Below are 18,746 nucleotides of genomic sequence, written 5' to 3' on the forward strand. Positions count from 1 at the left end.
CCACAAACCTATGAACACCTGATTTTCGATAAAGGAGCTAAAAGTATACAATGGAAAAAAGAGAGCATCTTCAACAAATTGTGCTGGCAAAACTGGATGTCAACCTGTAGAAGAATGAAAATAGATCCATATCTATCACCATGCACAAAACTCAAGTCCAAATGGATTAAAGACCTCAATATCAGTCTGAACACACTGAACCTGATAGAAGAGAAAGTGGGAAGTACTCTACAACACATGGGCACAGGAGACCACTTCTTACAGAACCCCAGCAGCACAGATATTAAGGACCTCATTGAATAAATGGGACCTCCTGAGACTGAGAAGCTTCTGTAAAGCAAAGGACACTGTCGCTAAGACACAAAGGCAACCCACTAACTGGGAGAAGATCTTCACCAACCCCACAACTGACAAAGGTCTGATCTCCAAAATACATAAAGAACTCAAGAAACTAGACCGTAAAAGGCTAACAAACCCAATTATAAAATGGGGCATTGAGTTGAACAGAGAATTCTCAACAGAAGAAGTTCAAATGGCCAAACGACACTTAAGGTCATGCTCAACTTCCTTAGCGATCAGGGAAATGCAAATCAAGACAACTTTAAGATACCATCTTACACCTGTCAGAATGGCGAAAATCAAAAACACCAATGATAGCCTTTGTTGGAGAGGTTGTGGAGAAAGGGGTACACTCATCCATTGCTGGTGGGAATGCAAACTTGTGCAACCACTATGGAAAGCAGTATGGCGGTTTCTCAGGAAATTCGGGATCAACTTACCCCTGGACTCCGCAATACCACTCTTGGGAATATACCCAAGAGAGGCCTTATACAACAAAAGTATATGCTCTACTATGTTCATAGCAGCATTGTTTGTCATAGCCAGAACCTGGAAACAACCTAGATGCCCTTCAATGGAAGAATGGATGAAGAAAGTATGGAATATATACATATTAGAGTATTACTCAGCAGTAAGAAACAAGGACTTCTTGAATTTTGCATACAAATGGATGGAAATAGAAAACACTATCCTGAGTGAGGTAAGCCAGACCCAAAAAGAGGAACATGGGATGTACTCACTCATATTTGGTTTCTAGCCATAAACCAAGGACATTGAGCCTATAATTAGTGATCCTAGAGAAGCTAAATAAGGAGAACCCAAAGAAAAACATATAGGCATCCTCCTGAATATTAACCTTCATCAGGCGATGAAAGGAGACAGAGACAGAGACCCACATTGGAGCACAGGACTGAATTCTCAAGGTCCAAATCAGGAGCAGAAGGAGAGAGAGTACGAGCAAGGAACTCAGGACCGTGAGGGGTGCACCCACACACTGAGACAATGGGTATGTTCTACTGGGAACTCACCAAGACCAGCTGGCCTGGGTCTGGAAAAGCCTGGGATAAAACCGGACTCTCTGTACATAACGGACAATGAGGACTACTGAGAACTCAAGAACAATGGCAATGGGTTTCTGATCCTACTGCACGTACTGGCTTTGTGGGAGCCTAGGCAGTTTGGATGCTCAACTTACTAGACCTGGGTGGAGGTGGGGGGTTCCTTGGACTTCCCACAGGACAGGGAACCCTGACTGCTTTTCGGGCTGAGGGGGGGGGGCTTAATTGGGGGGAGGGGGAGGGAAATGGGAGGCGGTGGCTGGGAAGAGACAGAAATCTTTAATAAATAAATAAATTTAAAAAAAAATAAATAAATAAAAAGGCAAATAATTGTAAGTACTCCAAAAAGTTAATTCCATTTACTAGTTATGAGACATGTGTAAATTAGATTGTGCAAACTGAGGTTAGCACATGTTAAAATAAACTAGACCGTGCTTCACACAGCCTTAATAACATCTAACTTGTTTTACACAACCTAAAGCAAAGTTTCTTATTTCAAATACAGTCAGTGACATAAGCTGTATCGCCGGGCAGTGGTGGCGCACACCTTTAATCCCAGCACTCGGGATGCAGAGGCAGGCGGATCTCTGTGAGTTCGAGACCAGCCTGGTCTACAAGAGCTAGTTCCAGGACAGGAGCCAAAAGTTACGGAGAAATCCTGTCTCGAAAAATCCAAAAAAAAAAAAAGAAAAGAAAAGAAATGGTTCAGTGGTTAAGACAACTGGCTGTTCTTCCAGAGGACCCAGGTTCCATTCCCAGCACCTATATGGTGGCTGGCTCACAACCATCTGTAACTTCAGCCCAGGGAATCCAAACACCCCCTCAGGTAGCAAGCACGCAACAGACAGACACTAGGTAAAACACCTATACAAATAAAACAATCCCCTTCTTTTCAAGTAGTTATATATAGAGCAATTAACATATCATTTGGCAAACAACTGTCACCCACTTTTATGAGTATTACAATTACAAGGGAGTATTTATTGTGAGTAGTCAGAACATTGAAAACCAATTTATTTTATTTTATTTTTTGGTTTGTCGAGACAGGGTTTCTCCGTGGCTTTGGAGCCTGTCCTGGAACTAGCTCTTGTAGACCAGGCTGGTCTCGAACTCACAGAGAGCCACCTGCCTCTGCTTCCCGAGTGCTGGGATTAAAGGCGTGCACAACCATCGCCCGGGTCAATTTATTCTAATACCGTTTTTTTTTTTTAAATCACTAAAATCACAACAGATTGTATTATATAATTTAGATTTTCAGTTTGGAGCATTTTTGTTTTGGTGGTTATGGTGTTAGAAACCCAACTTAGGGCCCTGGGCATAGCAGATAAGCAATCTACCTCTGAACTACTCATCTATCCCAGGTTGGGATGAAAAACATGAGAAAGCCCTAGGTACTGTCTTGTTAATAACCAGCTACTTGCTAGGTGGTGATGCACACCATTAATCCCAACACTGGAGAGACAGGCAGGCAGATCTGAGTTCTCGAGGTCAGCCTGGTCTACAATAAGAGCTAGTTCCAGGACAGGCTCTAAAGCTACAGAGAAACCCTGTCTGGAAACCCCACCTACCCAAAACAAACAAAAACAAAAAAATAAATAAAAATAAAAGGAAAAGATAACAAGCTACTCATACTACAAAAAGTCTGTGTCTGAATTTACTTACTGGTATCGGATCACTAGTCTTACAGGATTAAAACTATGGCTCTGTAGTGAAGCATCTTAATATACTAAGTATCAAAAAACATAGGAAAGATGTTTTCAAACGTCTTACTGTGCCTGGTCTGTTGTAAAGCAGTTTGTGTAGATTTCTAAGTTCATCTGTTTTTTTCTTACTCAGAAAGAAATGTATCCTTTCAATTTCACAAAGTTTCTGACCCTTCCCTGGAAAAAAAAAATCATAATTAAGTACCCAGACCTTATTAATATTTGGTTACCTTAATGAAAATTATAACCACAGCACAGTTTGTATTACTTTATGTTAATAGGGAAAATTAAAATTATCCCAAAATAGATCACTATTTCCTAAACACTAAGTATGCTATTACCAAGTATTTGCTAATCACTTTCCTGCCTAACTGGGCATTTTCACTGTAAAAGAAATATAGAATAAACTTACCTTGTGCAATTGTAAATGGCTCTCTTTGTAAGGAAGACACTTGCATTGTCAATCTTTCTACTTTCTTCTTTTCTCTCTTGCCTTCCACAATGAGACTCTTTTCTAGGAATTAAATGAATAACTTTTAAATTCTTAAATAACAAAAAGCTAAAATAATGTGTCAGCTTTATACACAGGTGGGGAAAAGAGCGCCCAAAACCAATACCACACTTTCCCCTACGCATGTTTTAAGAAGCAAATGACATGAAACACTGTGGAAGATTTTATTTACTCAAGTTTGTCAACCACCCAGTCTAAAATAACAAAAATTCTTATCCAATTACATTAAAATCTAGTCACTTGACTCTTGAAAAAAATTAGTTTCTCACCTTTTTGACACACAAGAGAAATGTATTTAACATGGACTAAGCAAGATTAGTATTTCAATCTCATTATTTCATTGTTTGTGGGCCTTTGAACTCTTCTACAAACATATAATAAAATATCTTAAACTAAGCAGCCATACTACTGTGTTATAAACACTAGCGCATATTTCCCTCTCTGACTATACTTTGGCACCTGTTTTAAGATAGCTGGCTGGATGTTATATATATATATATATATATATATATATATTTTTTTTTTTTTTGGTTTTTTGAGATAGGGTTTCTCTGTGGTTTTGGAGCCAGTCCCGGAACTAGCTCTTGTAGACCAGGCTGGTCTCGAACTCACAGAGATCCGCCTGCCTCTGCCTCCCAAGTGCTGGGATTAAAGGCGTGCGCCACCACCGCCCGGCTGGATATTATTTTGTAGTATGATAATTATGTTCCTGACAGCCATAAGTCACTCTAACAAAGTTAACTACTGTTTAGTCGAGACTTCTGAGAAAAACCCAGGAAATATGTAATATATAAAGCTTAAAATATGGTCATATTTATCAAAAACTACTTATTGTTTGAAACCTAGTCAAATAAACTATATTTTGTGGTCGGTCCTCTTTGCATTCAAGTGAATGCCTATTATGTCCAAAAATGTACCTAGTAATCAAAATGGTGTTATTAAGCATTTTTTTTAATTTCCACTAGGAAAATAAAAACTGTACTTAATGTGAAAGACAATAAAAGATCTTTAAGAGAGATACAAATAAGGGATAAGGGTACAGATCGATTATAGAATGTCTAAAACTGGTGACTCAAATCCAATACCCCAGAGGCCTAAGCCCAGACAGAATGAATATGGTGGAAGATTCCCTCAAGTTGTCTTTTGACCTTCACATGCACCACTCCTGCCACACAAAACAAGGGAAAGCTACAAAATGTTTTGTGAGGGACTGGAGAAGCGGCTCAGTGGTTAGGGAGCACTCACTGCTCTATCAGAGGACCAGGGTTTGATACTCACCACATGGAAGCTCACACCATCTCTAACTCCATTTTCCGGGGTGATCAGATACCTTCTGACCTCTGAGGGAACCAGGCCACATACTGGGCATACATACATACATGCAAGCAAAACACCCATACACAGAAATAAAAATATTTTTAAAAAACGTTTTGTCCAACGTTCCTCAAGACCCACTAATACCACTTGTAGGTATATACCCAAAGGATGCTCAATAGTGCCACAAGGACATGTGCTCAACTATGTTCATAGCAGCATTGTTTGTCATAGCCAGAACCTGGCAACAACCTAAATGCCCCTTGGTCGAAGAATGGATTAAAAAAAAAAAAAAAGTGGTACATTTACACAATGGGGTACTACACAGCAGAAAAAAATAACAACAGCTTCAATTTTGCAGGAAGATGGATGAAACTAAAAAACATTATTTTGAGTGAGGTAACCCAGGCAATTATCACATGTACTCACTCATTGGTGGTTTTTAAACATAAAGCAAAGAAAGCCAGACTACAAACCACAATCCCAGAGAACTTAGACAACAATACGGACACTAAGAAAGACTTACATAGATCTAATCTACATGGGAGTATAAAGTAAAAAAAGACAAGATCTCCTGAGTAAATTGGGAGCATGGGGACCTTGGGGGAGAGTTGAAGGGGGGAGGGAAGACGCAGGGAGGAGAGCAGAGAAAAATGTAGAGCTCAATAAATATGGGGAAAAAATAAATAAATTTTAAACACAAAATAGACCTTGATATGTTGATTTTTTTCTAATTTCTTTAAAAGTGAGATAGATGAGATAATTTTTTGTTTTTGTCTTTCGAGACAGGGTTTCTCTAAAGCTTTGGTGCCTGTCCCAGAACTAGCTCTTGTAGACCAGGCTGGCCTCGAGCTCCCAAAGATCCGCCTGCCTCTGCCACCACCGCCTGGCCCTAGATGAGATAAATTATTGAATTAAACTGTCTCATTCATGATGATACTGAATGAAGTCCATAAAAAATTGGATTCGGCATTAATAAAGCTTAATAAAGAATAAATAACCCCCCCCCAAAAAAAACCGTTTTGTGAATTGAAGAGGAATTATTTTACGGTCAGGGAGGAAAAAGGATCAAAACATTAGTGTAGGTTTTACAAGACAGTTCAGATTTGGGGCTATGTAAGGAGCTGCAAAGAATGAATGCAGAAAGCTAGCATTAACAGCTCCTCTTATCACTCAATTTCCTCTTCTTGGTAACTTTATTCACTTGCTTTGGATCAGGATCTACAAACTAACAATTACTTAGTCCAACCCTGGAGTACAGTTTTCAAATTAATGTAGGCTGGCTATAACCTGAACAACTCCTCTATGTCCTACAGGAACCCAAACAACACATCCAAGACCTTATAATCCTCTCCAAGCAAGCTGTATTTGTTTTTCTGGAGAATAACACCATCACCCAAACCCTATAGACAAAAGCTAAGAGTCACTGCTCCAGTTCAGTCTGTCTCATCTTCCACAAATCACTTCCAAGTTTTGCTAACAATGCCTTACTTCCTAGACTTCAGTAACTTCATCATCATGTATCTTTCTATCATTATACTGAAGGTATATTCTGGGCTAAGAAGAATTAAAAACTGACAATTCCAGCATCTAAAACAGCTGAAGAGGGGCTGGAGAGATGGCTCAGTGGTTAAGAGCATTGCCTGCTCTTCCAAAGGTCCTGAGTTCAATTCCCAGCAACCACACGGTGGCTCAAAACCATCTGTAAAGAGGTCTGGCGCCCTCTTCTGGCCTTCAGGCATATACACAGACAGAATATTGTATACATAATAAATAAGTAAATATTTAAAAAATAAATAAAACAGCTGAAGAGAAAAAATGAGTAACAATGAATTAGTTTTGAAAATATTAAGGACTAAACCTACAAAGAAAGTTTTTAAAAATAATTGACTTATATTCAACCAACTCCAGGATTCTGTAAATTATTTTTAGCCTCTAAAACATGTTTTGGCCTTTTATAGTATGTTTACATAACTTCTCAATTTCTTTCTGCCCAAGGAAACTCACTACCTCTAATACTTCAACTTTGCCTCCCTAGGAAGACAAAAACTAGTAAAATATCAGAGGTCCACGTGCTAAGAAAGTCTTAACAATACTGACAAGACAGCCAACTTTCAATTATTTGATTGCAAGTAATCTTCAAGGTAATTTAAACAATTCGTATTAAAATTTATAATTAAAGCAAGTGCTGTACTTAAATGACACACTCCCATAAGGTCTTAGGGCACATTCCACTTCAAATAAAAAGTATCCCTTGTTCCCCTAGCCCATATTATATTTACAAAAAGAAATGACAGGTTGGGACGAGCGCTTGAACCCTGAGACCTGCTCTGGCCATTTGCAGTCAAAACTGGACCCGACTAGCACCGGAATATGTGAAGAGCTGTATCTGGGGTTTTCCAATATGAGAATGTCTCGGGAAAAGTCTTGTACCTGTGGAGGGACAGCATAAGCATCCAGAACAACTGACAAGCCTCTGCGCGTCTCTAAGCGGGCTTCCCCACACAGAGGTGGTCAGCACCACCAATCTTTGAACAGTATTAGCTCCAAAACCGAGACCGCTGTGGGTTCACAGTCTAACTTTCAGTTCAGTTTTTTTTTTTTTCGTTTTGAAACTACTTTCTCCAACAGCAGCAGCTTTCACGGGTGATTCCTAGGCAAAGAAAAACGCGCCCACAAGAACCCTTCCTCAAAAATCAGCAGCCACAGAGGGCTGGAAGCAGGGAACCATTACCAGGATGAGCTAGCATACCTGTGGTGTTAGGTTACAGCGCGGACCTTAGGGGAACTTCAAAAGGCAAATACAGCAGAATGAAATTAGCGCAATGAAAACACTCGCGTACCCACCCACATAGCAGTGGCGTGGAAGACAGATCTCAGACTTACAAACTTCCTGCCGGGGGACCAAGTGTTCAGATGGCACGGCGCGAAAACTCAGCTACACTCGCCATCGCAACCCTGGCAAACGCTCAAAGGGGGAAAAAAAAAATCCCAATTCTCTGCCACTGACGGTTGGCAAATATACACACCATGCGCCTGAACCAACCACTCCGACCTGCTGCCTCCCAGCGCCAAAAACCCAGAGCACCGCTTCCCAAGGGAGGGAAAGGAAAAAAACTTTTGATGTGAAAATTCCACCCGTGAGGGATGCGCGTCCCTGCCCACCTTTCTCTTCCTCCTCGTCGTCCTCTTCCTCCTCCTCCTCCTCCTCCTCTTCACTCTCGTCCCTGGGGCCCGGCATTTCGGGCTCCTTCTCGGACGCGGGCTGCGCTGGGCCGTCGTCTGCCTCCGCAGCGGGGGCCGCCGCCGCCGACATGCTGCTGGGGACCTGCGGGCGGAGAGGAAGCCGCACGCTCCGGTTCGCTCGCTCGCTCGCTCTCACCGGCAGGACCGCGGCGAGCGCTCGGCGGCAGCTGCTTCCAGAGGCGCCCACTCCGGAGGCTCAGCCACTCCGCCTGCCTCCCCGGGGATGCCCGAGGCGGGAAATCGCACCGCCCTCCCGCCGCCGGCGCGCGCGCTCCCGCCCGGCCTGCGCCGCGCCGCCCCGGGCCGGGCCAGGCCAGTCCGGCCAAGGCGAGCCTCGCCGTGCGCGCCGCGCGTCCCCTCCCCCGCGTCGGGCCGCCGGGCGGATGGCCGCGTCGTCCCCCTCCCCCCACCTCCTCGCCGCCGCGGGGGCAAAGCCGCCACGCCGCTCCCCGCTGCCGCCCTCACCGCGGGTGCGCACGAGGAGGCCGCCGCCGAGTGAGAAGGCGCGCGGGCCGAGGTTCTCGCGCCGCCGCAAGCTCCCTCAGCTCCTCAGAATCAACAAGATTTTCAAAATGGCGGTTCGGGAAGCAGAGCGGGAATGCTCCGGCCAATCAGCGCGCGGAGCTGGGAGTTGGCGCGCGCGGGCGGGCGGGGCGGGACGGCGGGGCGGGGCGGCGTCTCCCGGGGCGGGGGGGGGGAGGCCGGGGGGGGGGGAGGCCGGGGCGGGGCCGCGAGGGGCTTCGGGCGGCTGGAGGACCCGACCGCGTCGCGGGTTCGATGGGCGTTCGGCTTAGCGGGTGCGAGCGGGGGCTTCCGCACTGCTCGGACGGGCGCTAGGGGGCCTGCGAGCTGCCCGTCGCCCCCGGGTCCTCCCGGAGAAGATGACCGTCCTGGGCCGCCGAGGGACGGGTGGCGGCTGGAGATGACAAAGTTGACGGGATCCGCAAAAGTCTCCTTTTACAGACGTGGAGGGGCTTGCACCGGGAGCCATCTCGTTTGCCTCTTAGAGGTCGTTCTGGAGGAAGGCTTCCAAATGTGACCTACTTGTGAGGATTCGCCTGGCCTGTACGCGGCCCCGTGTCATGGACCCTCTAGGTTAAGTGCTCACACCACCAACGACGTAAACAGGTTTCGTACACGTGCCTGTAAGGGACAGTCACTCTTCCCCTTCTCTCCCCTTAGGCTTCTCCTTTCTGTAATGCAAACAGGGTATCGGTCCAGTTCATCACACCCTCTTGTCCAGAATTCTAGGGAAACCCCGCCCGCCTTTTAGATTCCTCGCTTCAAAAACTCAGCAAGTCACGTGCTCTACTACGTGTGCAGCTTCATTTTCTCTCTACCCGAGAACACTAGCTGCCCAAACTGATTTTTTTTTTAATCCACCAGACTTGATGAAAATATGATTAGTTACATTTGTGGCAATGGAGTCCAAGTTGCAGGACAAAATTCAGACTTTTTTTTCCTCTTGTGTCGCATTTTAGTGAAGCAAAGTCCTGTTATTTCTGCTTTCAATCAGACCTTAGGTCGGTCACCATGCTGCTGATTCCGCTCACATCCCACGCACTCTCCTCTGAGACAGTTTGGACAGCAGCACAGCCTTCCAAATACTAACATTCCAAATACTAGTCACACTCCAGCCAAAGCGATTCTGTTTAATTTGACACTCTTCCTTAAAACCTCTGATGACCCCATCATACTTGGAATAACCTCCAAACTTCTCGCAATGTGTAAGATGCTACATAGCCCAGCTGCTGACCTCTGTCTGCCAGCTCTCTGACATAGTTGGCCATTTAGTCACGCAAGACTCATTCATACACACCATCTGGGCTTTCCACTGTAAAACTTTCCGGTTAATCCTCAGTTAGCTTGCTCCTTCCCATCACTTATTTCTGCTCAAGTAATTTTCATCCCTCAGACCATCACTGTTTTGACACCATTCTCATTCGTTCATTTATAAGTATTAAACCCTCTGTCCACGTAGAGGCTGGAGAAGGGCTGCCATCTTGAAGTAGACTGTAGTTGAGACAGTGAGCAAACACGCGCATATATTGTGTGGTGGTGATGTAACAATTAAGGAGAAATGGAGTACATGCAGGGCAGGTGAACTCTTCTTTTAAACTGTCAATGATTAAGGGATGTTTGGTTAATAAAATGACATTTGGAAAAAGAACTCCGAATGAAAGCAGAGAGATGGGGTTTGCTCTAAAGAATTGTCTAAATTACTGGATGTGGGAAATGAGAATAAAAACTCAATGATTACTGAGTGTGGTTCAGACAACTGAAACAACAGAGGATCTATTGGCATGAGGGAAGACTTCAGGAAATGAGATGGGCAAACTTTGTAATTTTTTTTAGGAAGGAATTTGTGGGAGGTCTGGATTTACTTTATTTGAGATATGTTAGGATTGAGATTTATGGTCATCAAAATGGAAAATGCCAATAAACAGTTGGATATGAGTATCTAGCATTCAAAGGAAGAAGCCATAGCTCAGGATAGTAAATTTAGCAGTTGTCAACATGTAGTTGATGTCACAAACAAGATTAATAAAAGTAGCGATGAGAAATTAATAGAAGTAGCAAGGAGAGATAGTTTCAAGACAACCTCTGAATGCTCCAGGGTTTATGGGTTCAATAGAGGATGGCAAGCTGGCTAAGCAGCTGAGCAACAGTAGCCAGTGGTAGAGGAGAATCGAAAGCTGGGTCCCAGAAGCCAAGTGACTTCTTCACAAGCTGTCTTCCAAGGAAAGAGTGACCTTGTGAACATGTGAACAGAGGTGAAATGTGAACAGAGAATTGACTTAAATAAAACAACATCCTCAATGACCCTGCAGAGCTGTCTCCCTTAGGTAGTGGGTATAAAGGTATCGGGAGTGGAAATAAAGAGCCAAGTGAACAAAAAGGAATTGAGACACTTCGAAGGAATTTGATTTTGCAGTGGGTCCAGGAGAGCAGGAATTCAAAGGGACTCTTTTTTTAAGAGGAAAATGTGACTGTGTTGTGCTGGGACTGAATTGATAGACATTAAAATTGATGATGCAGTGGAGAGAGGGCCAGCAGCTGCAACCACTAACGTACGTTTGTCAGGTTGGGTTCTGTATGGGCAGAGGCAGAATTGGAGCACTAAATATTTTTTTAAGTCGTCAAGACCTGTGAGAGGAATGAAGAAAGCAAGATGGGGCAGAGGAAGAATGGAGCTGAGCCCGCAAATCGTCAGCCACCCCTGGAGTTGAGCACTGCTCTCCAGTACAAGGTTCCTGAATGCTGGCCCCCAAAATTGCTCAGTCCTTGCATACAGGCTACTCCAGGAAGGGCATGAGTTCAGGAATGACAACAACTTTATAGATCCTGAAGGAGGTGAGAGCTGGGAAAGGATCTGAGTGGCCCCAGTCCAACTCTGCCGCAGAAGATAAGAGGACTTCGGATCTAGCACACAAGTAGAAGAGTTGTAATATTCCTTATGCTTTCTTCTCTGAAATGCTGGGGACTAGGTCTTTGATAAACAATAGAGGCTTATTTAGTTTATGGTTTTGAAGGCTGAGAAGTCCAAAAGCATGGTGCCAGCAAACTAATAAAGGTCTCACTGCTGGGTTAGTACAGCCCAGTACATCCTATGGGGGCGGAGAGAGCGAGCACAGGTGTGCTAGATCAGATCTCTCTTAAAGCTTTTTCCAACCCTAATATGTTTACAACACATTCACACCATAGCAACCGAATAACGAGGAACTCAGAAGCTATGCATGCTTTCAAATTTAGGGTGGCAGATACAATGAGAGTTTTAGAAGTTCTTTTTTTTTGGTTTTTTTCGAGACAGGGTTTCTCTGTGGCTTTGGAGCCTGTCCTGGAACTAGCTCTGTAGACCAGGTTGGTCTCAAACTCACAGAGATCCGCCTGCCTCTGCCTCCCGAGTGCTGGGATTAAAGGCGTGCACCACCATCGCCCGGCGAGTTTTAGAAGTTCTGATTCCTAAACGTTTCTTGATAAATTTAAGTGTAGTAACTGATATAGTCACTGAGTTGCCGAGAAGGCTTCTGGACATTTGAGGAGCTTGGAAATTCAACTAGTTGTGTAGGCTAATGGAAGATGATAGGATTAAGCAGGTAGCTTTGCCAGGCAGCTACAAGGAGCCATTGAGATTCGTGGCTCAATTGCTGAAATCAATGACTTCAGCTTTATTGTTCCTCCTGTGTCTGGATACCTAGCAGTAGTTATAAAGGTGGTAGGAAGGAATGGAGAGAGAAAGGGACAGAAAACACTTAAGTAGATTGGAATTTTTCTACAGAAGGATAAAGGTAGGTGGACTCGGTAGGAAGAGAAGTAAGGACCAGAGGATAAACTCAGAAGGGGGCAGGATTAGTGAGATCTCTCTTTTTCTTCAGTGGTATTGTTTCTCAGCACCTGCAGATTTAGTTTCACTGTCTTTTTCTTTAAAATGTTGCTCCCAGTTGAGCAGGGACGGCGTACACCTTTAATCCCGGTACTTAGGAGGCAGAGGCAGTCTATTTAACCTTCAAGACCTGCCATCCCAGCGTGACTCCTTTATGTTTAAAATAGTAAGGGAAGAGCAAGAGAAGTTACACCTGCTGCTCCTTTGTAAGCCTGGTTGGAGGTCAGTCACAAGATTATACCCAGCTCCAGGTGTACTTCGTCTGCCTTAGGGACAATAATTGCCATAATTTTTTTTAATAATTGCCATAATTACCATTGAGATGAACAGAACATGTAGTTGAATATGTCTGTTATCTTTATTTGGGCAGTTGTTAAAATGTTCTTAAGTTTTCATTTTGCCTTTGATAAGTCTTAACATCCATTACATATCCATATCGATGCTTCTCAGGCATTTATCAGACTTGCACGCACACATCTGTCTACATTGCAAGCTTTGTAGGCAGAGATCATGCCCATGCTTTTATCCTCCCTGTGTTGGCGTGGGGACCTGATAGTTTGAGGATACTTAATTACTACGTTATACCCCATTTTAGTTCTTAGACAGTGGCTCAAGTCTGTTGTCTGGATGCTATTTAAAGATGGCTCAACAAAATTGACTCACTGGGTTAGCATGCTTTGAACAAACTGATGACCAGTTCTTTTTAAAACCCGGTCAGAAATGTAAATATAGTGACACATTTGTTTCTTCTAAAAACAAGATATCCTACTCTATTTTTATAGAAAGAGTTAGTCAAAATTCACGTCCTCGTAATTGAAGGTGAGGGTTTAGACTGTGGATGCGGCAGTCTCCTGCTGGTTGATGATACCTGGCTGTTCTAGCTTGCCAGTGGCCCGTGAGGATGACTCAAGGTAAGCAGTTAATTAGAGAAGAGAAATGGTAGTGAGACCAAGACCTCTTGGGGGGCAGTGAATGGGTGCTGCTAAGCTTTTGTTCCTAGTAATCAAGTGTATCATTTAAAACACATGCCATTAATATATCTTGATTTGTTTTTAAACTGGGTTTCAAACTTTTGAACTTGAAATCCTCCAGCCCCTGCCTCCCAAATGCTGGCATTACAGGAATGTGCCACCACGCTGAGTTTTGTTTATTAATATATTGGCTGTTTTCCCACGGGTGACTGTTGATACTATCTTTCTAGAATCAATCACCAGAAGGTACGCCTCAGGCCTGTGGGCTATTATGTAGATTAAGTTAGCCTCTGGGCATGCCTATGAGGCTTCTAGGTTAGGGTGACTGAGGTGGGAAGACCCACCATTAACTGCGCGCAGCACCATTCCACGGACTGCGGTCTGAGACTGACTAATGGAGAAAGTGGCTAGAAATTCATTGTTCTCTGCTTCTTAGTTGTGTATCTAATGTAACCAGGTGCCTCCTATCGCTGTGGCCCAGATTTCCCTACCCTGGTGAACTGTACCTTGGACTATGAACCACAATAAAGCGTGTTTTCTTAAGTTGCTTTCCTGAGGTGTTTTGTTACAGCCCCGAGACACATGATTAATACAGACAGTTGGTACTGAGAAGTGTGGCTTAGCCGTGATGAACCTGACCATGCATTTCATAGTCATTTAGAACTGGTTGCAAGAAGAATGTCAAAGGGTTGGAACTTGGGACTAGAAAAGCCTTCAAATGCTGTAAGCACAGCTTAGTGGACCATTCTGATGGGACTGCAGAAAGCTGAGAGAAATGAAGACTGCCGAGGCCTGGCTTAGGAGGTCTCAGAAAGAAACGGATTCTTATGAGAAACTGGGCTAGAAGACACCCCAGCTATATTATGGCAAAACTATGACTGCATTCTGCCTAGGTCTTGAAAACTTGAGGGAAACTGAATTTAAAAGTAATAGATAATGTGTTTGGCAGAGAAAATGTCATGACAGTACAGCATTCAATCTGTGACATGGGTTTTAACTACTCTCAACAGGTCTACAAGAGCAACAGGCAAACATCTTAAAAAATGTGTAGTTTGTCAAGAAAGGGGGCTAAATAAGTTTAAAGTTGCAGCCAAGACCTGTACTAGAAATGGGATGTGATTATCATTGTTTTTATTTAAAGATTTATATATTTATTATGTATACAGTGTTCTGTGTGCACTTACACCTGCAGGCTAGAAGGAGGCACCAGATCTCATTATGGATGGTTGTGAGCCACCATGTGGGTGCTGGGAATTGAACTCAGGACCTCTGGAAGAGCAGCCAGTGCTCCTAACCTCTGAGCCATCTCTCCAGCCCCATGACTATAATTGTTAAAGAAAAACCAGCAGCTTCACAATGGGCCAACAGGAAAGGACCCCTGAGGGCTAGACTCCACCCATCAAAAGTTTCAGCTTGAATGCAGGTGTACATTGGTCTAGGAAAGCTACTGTCTGGTGATGTGTTTACCTTAGGTAAGCACACAGTGAGTTTTGTTAATTGTGGTTCATTCAGTGAGAGCCTGGCAGCAAAACTTGTCAATGTTGTCCACATGGCCCTGGTTTTGCAGGCAAGAAAGATACAAGATTGAAAGTTTGTGGAGTCTTGCACCATGATTTCAGAGAGCTACGGAGACCAGGCAATATGTGGCATGGTTGGAGTCTTCCAAGAAGGCCATGACAGACAGGATACTACTTGAAGATGAATCCTAAGCTGCAGTGTGTTGGAGACACTAGAACTTTGGGATATCCATTGAGGAAATTTGCAGGTATTGGCCCAAGAGACTCAAGGAAGAAACCTGATCAGTCGTCCTCATCAATTGAGATCATGAAACCCAATATGGACAAGTTCAACAGAACCACCATTTATGGGCTGCCCATACTTGCTTCAGCATTGCCAAGGCATAAATTTCATCCATTTTTTTATTCTGGCCCAAGAGAAAGGCTATGACTGCTGCAGGCGGCTGAGCAGGAAGGGCTATCCAAGCTCTGCAGAGCCCAGATTCTATCATAAACCCAGGCCATGGAATTTCAGGATTTGATGCTTGCCCTCTGGTCTTGCTTTGGTTCATTCTTTCGTTGCTCTTCTTCTTTTCCTCCCTTTTTGGGATGAGAATGTTTACTATGTACTGTTCCATATTGAAAGTATGTAACTTTAAAAATAGACATTCACAGTTAAAAGAGTGCTGTGTATCTCTATTGCTTCTGGAACTTAAGACTTTCTTTCTTTCCTTTTTCTTATTGGCTTTTTTTTGTTTGTTTGTTTTGGTTTGGTTTCTTGAGATGGGGTTTCTCTGTGTAGCTTTTGGAGCCTGTCCTGGACCTAGCACTTGTAGACCAGGCTGGTCTTGAACTCACAGAGATCCACCTGCCTCTGCCTCCCAAGTGCTGGGATTAAAGGCGTGTGCCACCACCACCTGGCTGAAATTTAAGACTAAGACGTTCAAACTGTAATGGATTAAGTAAAATGCTGCAGGTCCCCGAGTGGCAGCAGTGGGCCATGTGGCAGCAGGCAGGTCCCCATGAGGAGAGACAGACAGATGGGCATGCCATGAGACCCGACGCAGGTCTCTGAAGGTGGCTGGTCCCAGGTGTTAAGTGGAGTGTGGCCTCCAGCCCCTGGCATGCATCCCAGCCTCCCTGACCTGGGAGTTGCTTTGGTCTGGACTCCAAATCCCAGCATGCCAGGTCCAGACCCCTCTCTAGGGGGTCAGTACCACTCCCACAGGGTATTTAAGTGGGCTCCCAGAGGAAAAACACATGGTTCCCGGTTTGCGTATGCTCCCTGCTGTCCTGTCTCCCAGCCATGCGCTAGGCCACGCAAGAGCACTGTGCTTAATAAAACGATGGGCATTTTTTATTTGATTTGATTGGACCCAATTGGATTTCTTGCGCTGGCGGAGCCAGCTTTGTAAATTTTTTCTTAACATCAGGCAGGGAGCCACGTGGTGACAAGAGACAGAGACATGGATAGGCCTGCCATGCAGAGTGAAGTTGGATATTTATTTAGTGGGTTATGGAGGGGAAAGGAGAGCAGGTGAGAAGAGGAGAAGAGAAGAGAAGAGAAGAGAAGAGAGAGAAACAGAAGGGGAGGAAGGAGAGAAGTGGGGAGAGACAGAAGCTACCTCTTCGAGAGTGAGACGGAAAAGGGAAAAGACTCAGGCTACAAGCAAGAAGGAAGATCTGCCTGCCTCAGTGGATGGGGGAGGGAGTGGACAGGGCTTGTCTCTTAAAGGGACAGGACAGATCATTACACAATACTGGAATTGTTAAAGACTGGAGATTTTTGAAGTTGGATGAAATGCATTTTGCATTATGAGATGGCTATGAGTCTGAGGGGGACACGGGGTAGGAGGTTATGCTTGGGTGTCAGGATGACAAGGGGTATACTGATTGTCAACTTGTCAGACTCTTGGGTCACCTCTCGCATGCCTGTGAGGAATTATCTGGATTATTAGTTAGCCTCTAAGCAGTTTTTTACATTAGGCTAATTGAAGTGGTGGAAAGACACCTTAACCTAAGTGGCACCATTCCATGGGCTGAGGTCCCAGACTAAAAAAAGGGAGAAAGTTGAGTCAAACACCAGCATTCATCATTCTTGGCTGTGGAGACATTGTGACGAGCTTCCTTAAACCGCTGGCACCAAGACTTTCCACATGGCGGCAGCCTGTCCTCTGTGATGCGCGATAACTTTGGATTTGAGCCATGATTAAAGCCTTCCTTTTTGTACTTTCTTTTGTCAGGGTTTTGTTCATTTGTTTTGTTTTTTAATCACTGTGTCAGAACCAGCAGTTAGTAAAATAAAACTGAAGGAATAGAGAAACACAGAGCTTTAATGCATTTTGTTTGTTTGGCATAAAAACCAGATCAACTTTTGGGCTGGAGAGATGGTTCGTTGGTTAAGAGCACTGGCTGCTCTAGCAGAGGACCAAGGTTCAATTCCCAGCAGCAACATGGTGGCTCACAGCAACCACCTGTAACTCCAGTTCCAGGGGATCCGATGCTCTCTTCTGACCCCCGCAAGAACCAGGCATACATGTGGTAAACAGATAAACAGGCAGAAAAAACATTCATACATAAAATAAATAAAAATATAAAAAAAAGATCATCTTTATAGGAGAGGGCTTTTCTATCTGTGGATTGACAGCCAGTGCTATGAATGTCATTACTGAAGGCCAAGTGATAACATCAAAGTAAGAAAAATGCTTCCCAATATAAGCTAATTAGATATTACCACAGGCTATCTACCAGTATGTGTGACGCTTAGACAGGCCTATAGATATTATTTTGAATCTCTACTTCTAAAAATGAAGCATTTCTAGTTTTAATTTATTCTTTAGAACTAAAGATTTCAGTGAGTACCTGTCCCAAAGACATTTTAACAAATAAACTAATATCTTCAAATGTTGAAAAGAAAAATAAACAATTAGGTGTTAGTACCTCCCAATATGATTTTGAAAAATAAGTTTATCCTGTCTCTCTCCCATCTGCTTGTCTGCTTGTCAGTGTTTTCTCACTGTAGTACATAGTTGACATTGTCAGCTTGTAAAGAGGAAAAGGCTTGTTTGGGCTCAGGGCTGTACGGGTACCAAGTCCATGGTTAGCTGGCTTCCCTGCTGTTTTAAGGCCTGTAGTCGAGCAACATATCACATTGGGAACAAGTGTTCAAAACTGCTTGCCACGTGGCCATCAGGGAAAGGACAGAAGGAAGAGGGGAGGAGTTTTGGCTTTCAGAACTGGGGAGAGGTGCTATTGCTATCTAGTGAGATTAGAACAAGAACACTGTTAAACATGCATTGCCAGAACATCCCCAGACAGCAGATATACCTGTTATAAAAATGCCGAGTGCTGAAAATGGAATCCTACTGCTTCCCCAAGATTGCTCCTTCCAATGATAACAAGCTCCAAACCCATTCAAGAGCCCTCACTTTTAGTTCTGGAATATAACTTGGTTTCCCCTTCCCTTTCCTTCTTCTTCTTCTTCTTTTTTTTTTTTAAGATTTATTTATTTGTTATGTATACAACATTCCTTCCATGTATGCTTGCATGCCAGAAGAGGGCACAAGATCTCATTATAGATGGCTGTGAGCCACCATGTGGTTGCTGGGAATCGAACTCAGGACCTCTGGAAGAGCAGTCAGTGCTCTTAACCTTTAAGCCATCTCTCCAGTCCCCTTCCCTTCTTTTTAAGTAGGAAAAGAGCTACTGTGTGTTACTTTTTTTT

General features: G+C 43.9%; 1 protein-coding gene across 2 annotated transcripts in view; it reads right to left on the reverse strand.

Annotated features, from left to right (window-relative positions):
• Window positions 1-8,764, reverse strand: part of Dek (DEK proto-oncogene) — a 28,178-nt gene extending 19,414 nt beyond the window's left edge. Inside the window, exons 1-4 of one of the 2 annotated variants that reach the window (XM_041644971.1) lie at window positions 8,637-8,764; window positions 8,091-8,253; window positions 3,513-3,614; window positions 3,168-3,277 (exon numbers count right to left, since the gene is read on the reverse strand). In XM_041644971.1, coding sequence (XP_041500905.1) covers window positions 3,168-3,277; window positions 3,513-3,614; window positions 8,091-8,241 — 363 coding nt within the window. In that variant the 5' untranslated portion in view covers window positions 8,242-8,253; window positions 8,637-8,764. Of the gene's footprint in view, window positions 1-3,167; window positions 3,278-3,512; window positions 3,615-8,090; window positions 8,428-8,636 lie in introns of those variants that run through there. The other variant, XM_041644970.1, reaches the window with a different exon arrangement.
• Window positions 8,765-18,746: the final 9,982 nt, after the last annotated feature.

This window comes from Microtus oregoni, unplaced genomic scaffold, assembly GCF_018167655.1.
Source record: "Microtus oregoni isolate MIOR12 unplaced genomic scaffold, Mior012 000103F_ref0000194, whole genome shotgun sequence".
Classification (NCBI taxonomy): Eukaryota; Metazoa; Chordata; class Mammalia; order Rodentia; family Cricetidae; genus Microtus; species Microtus oregoni.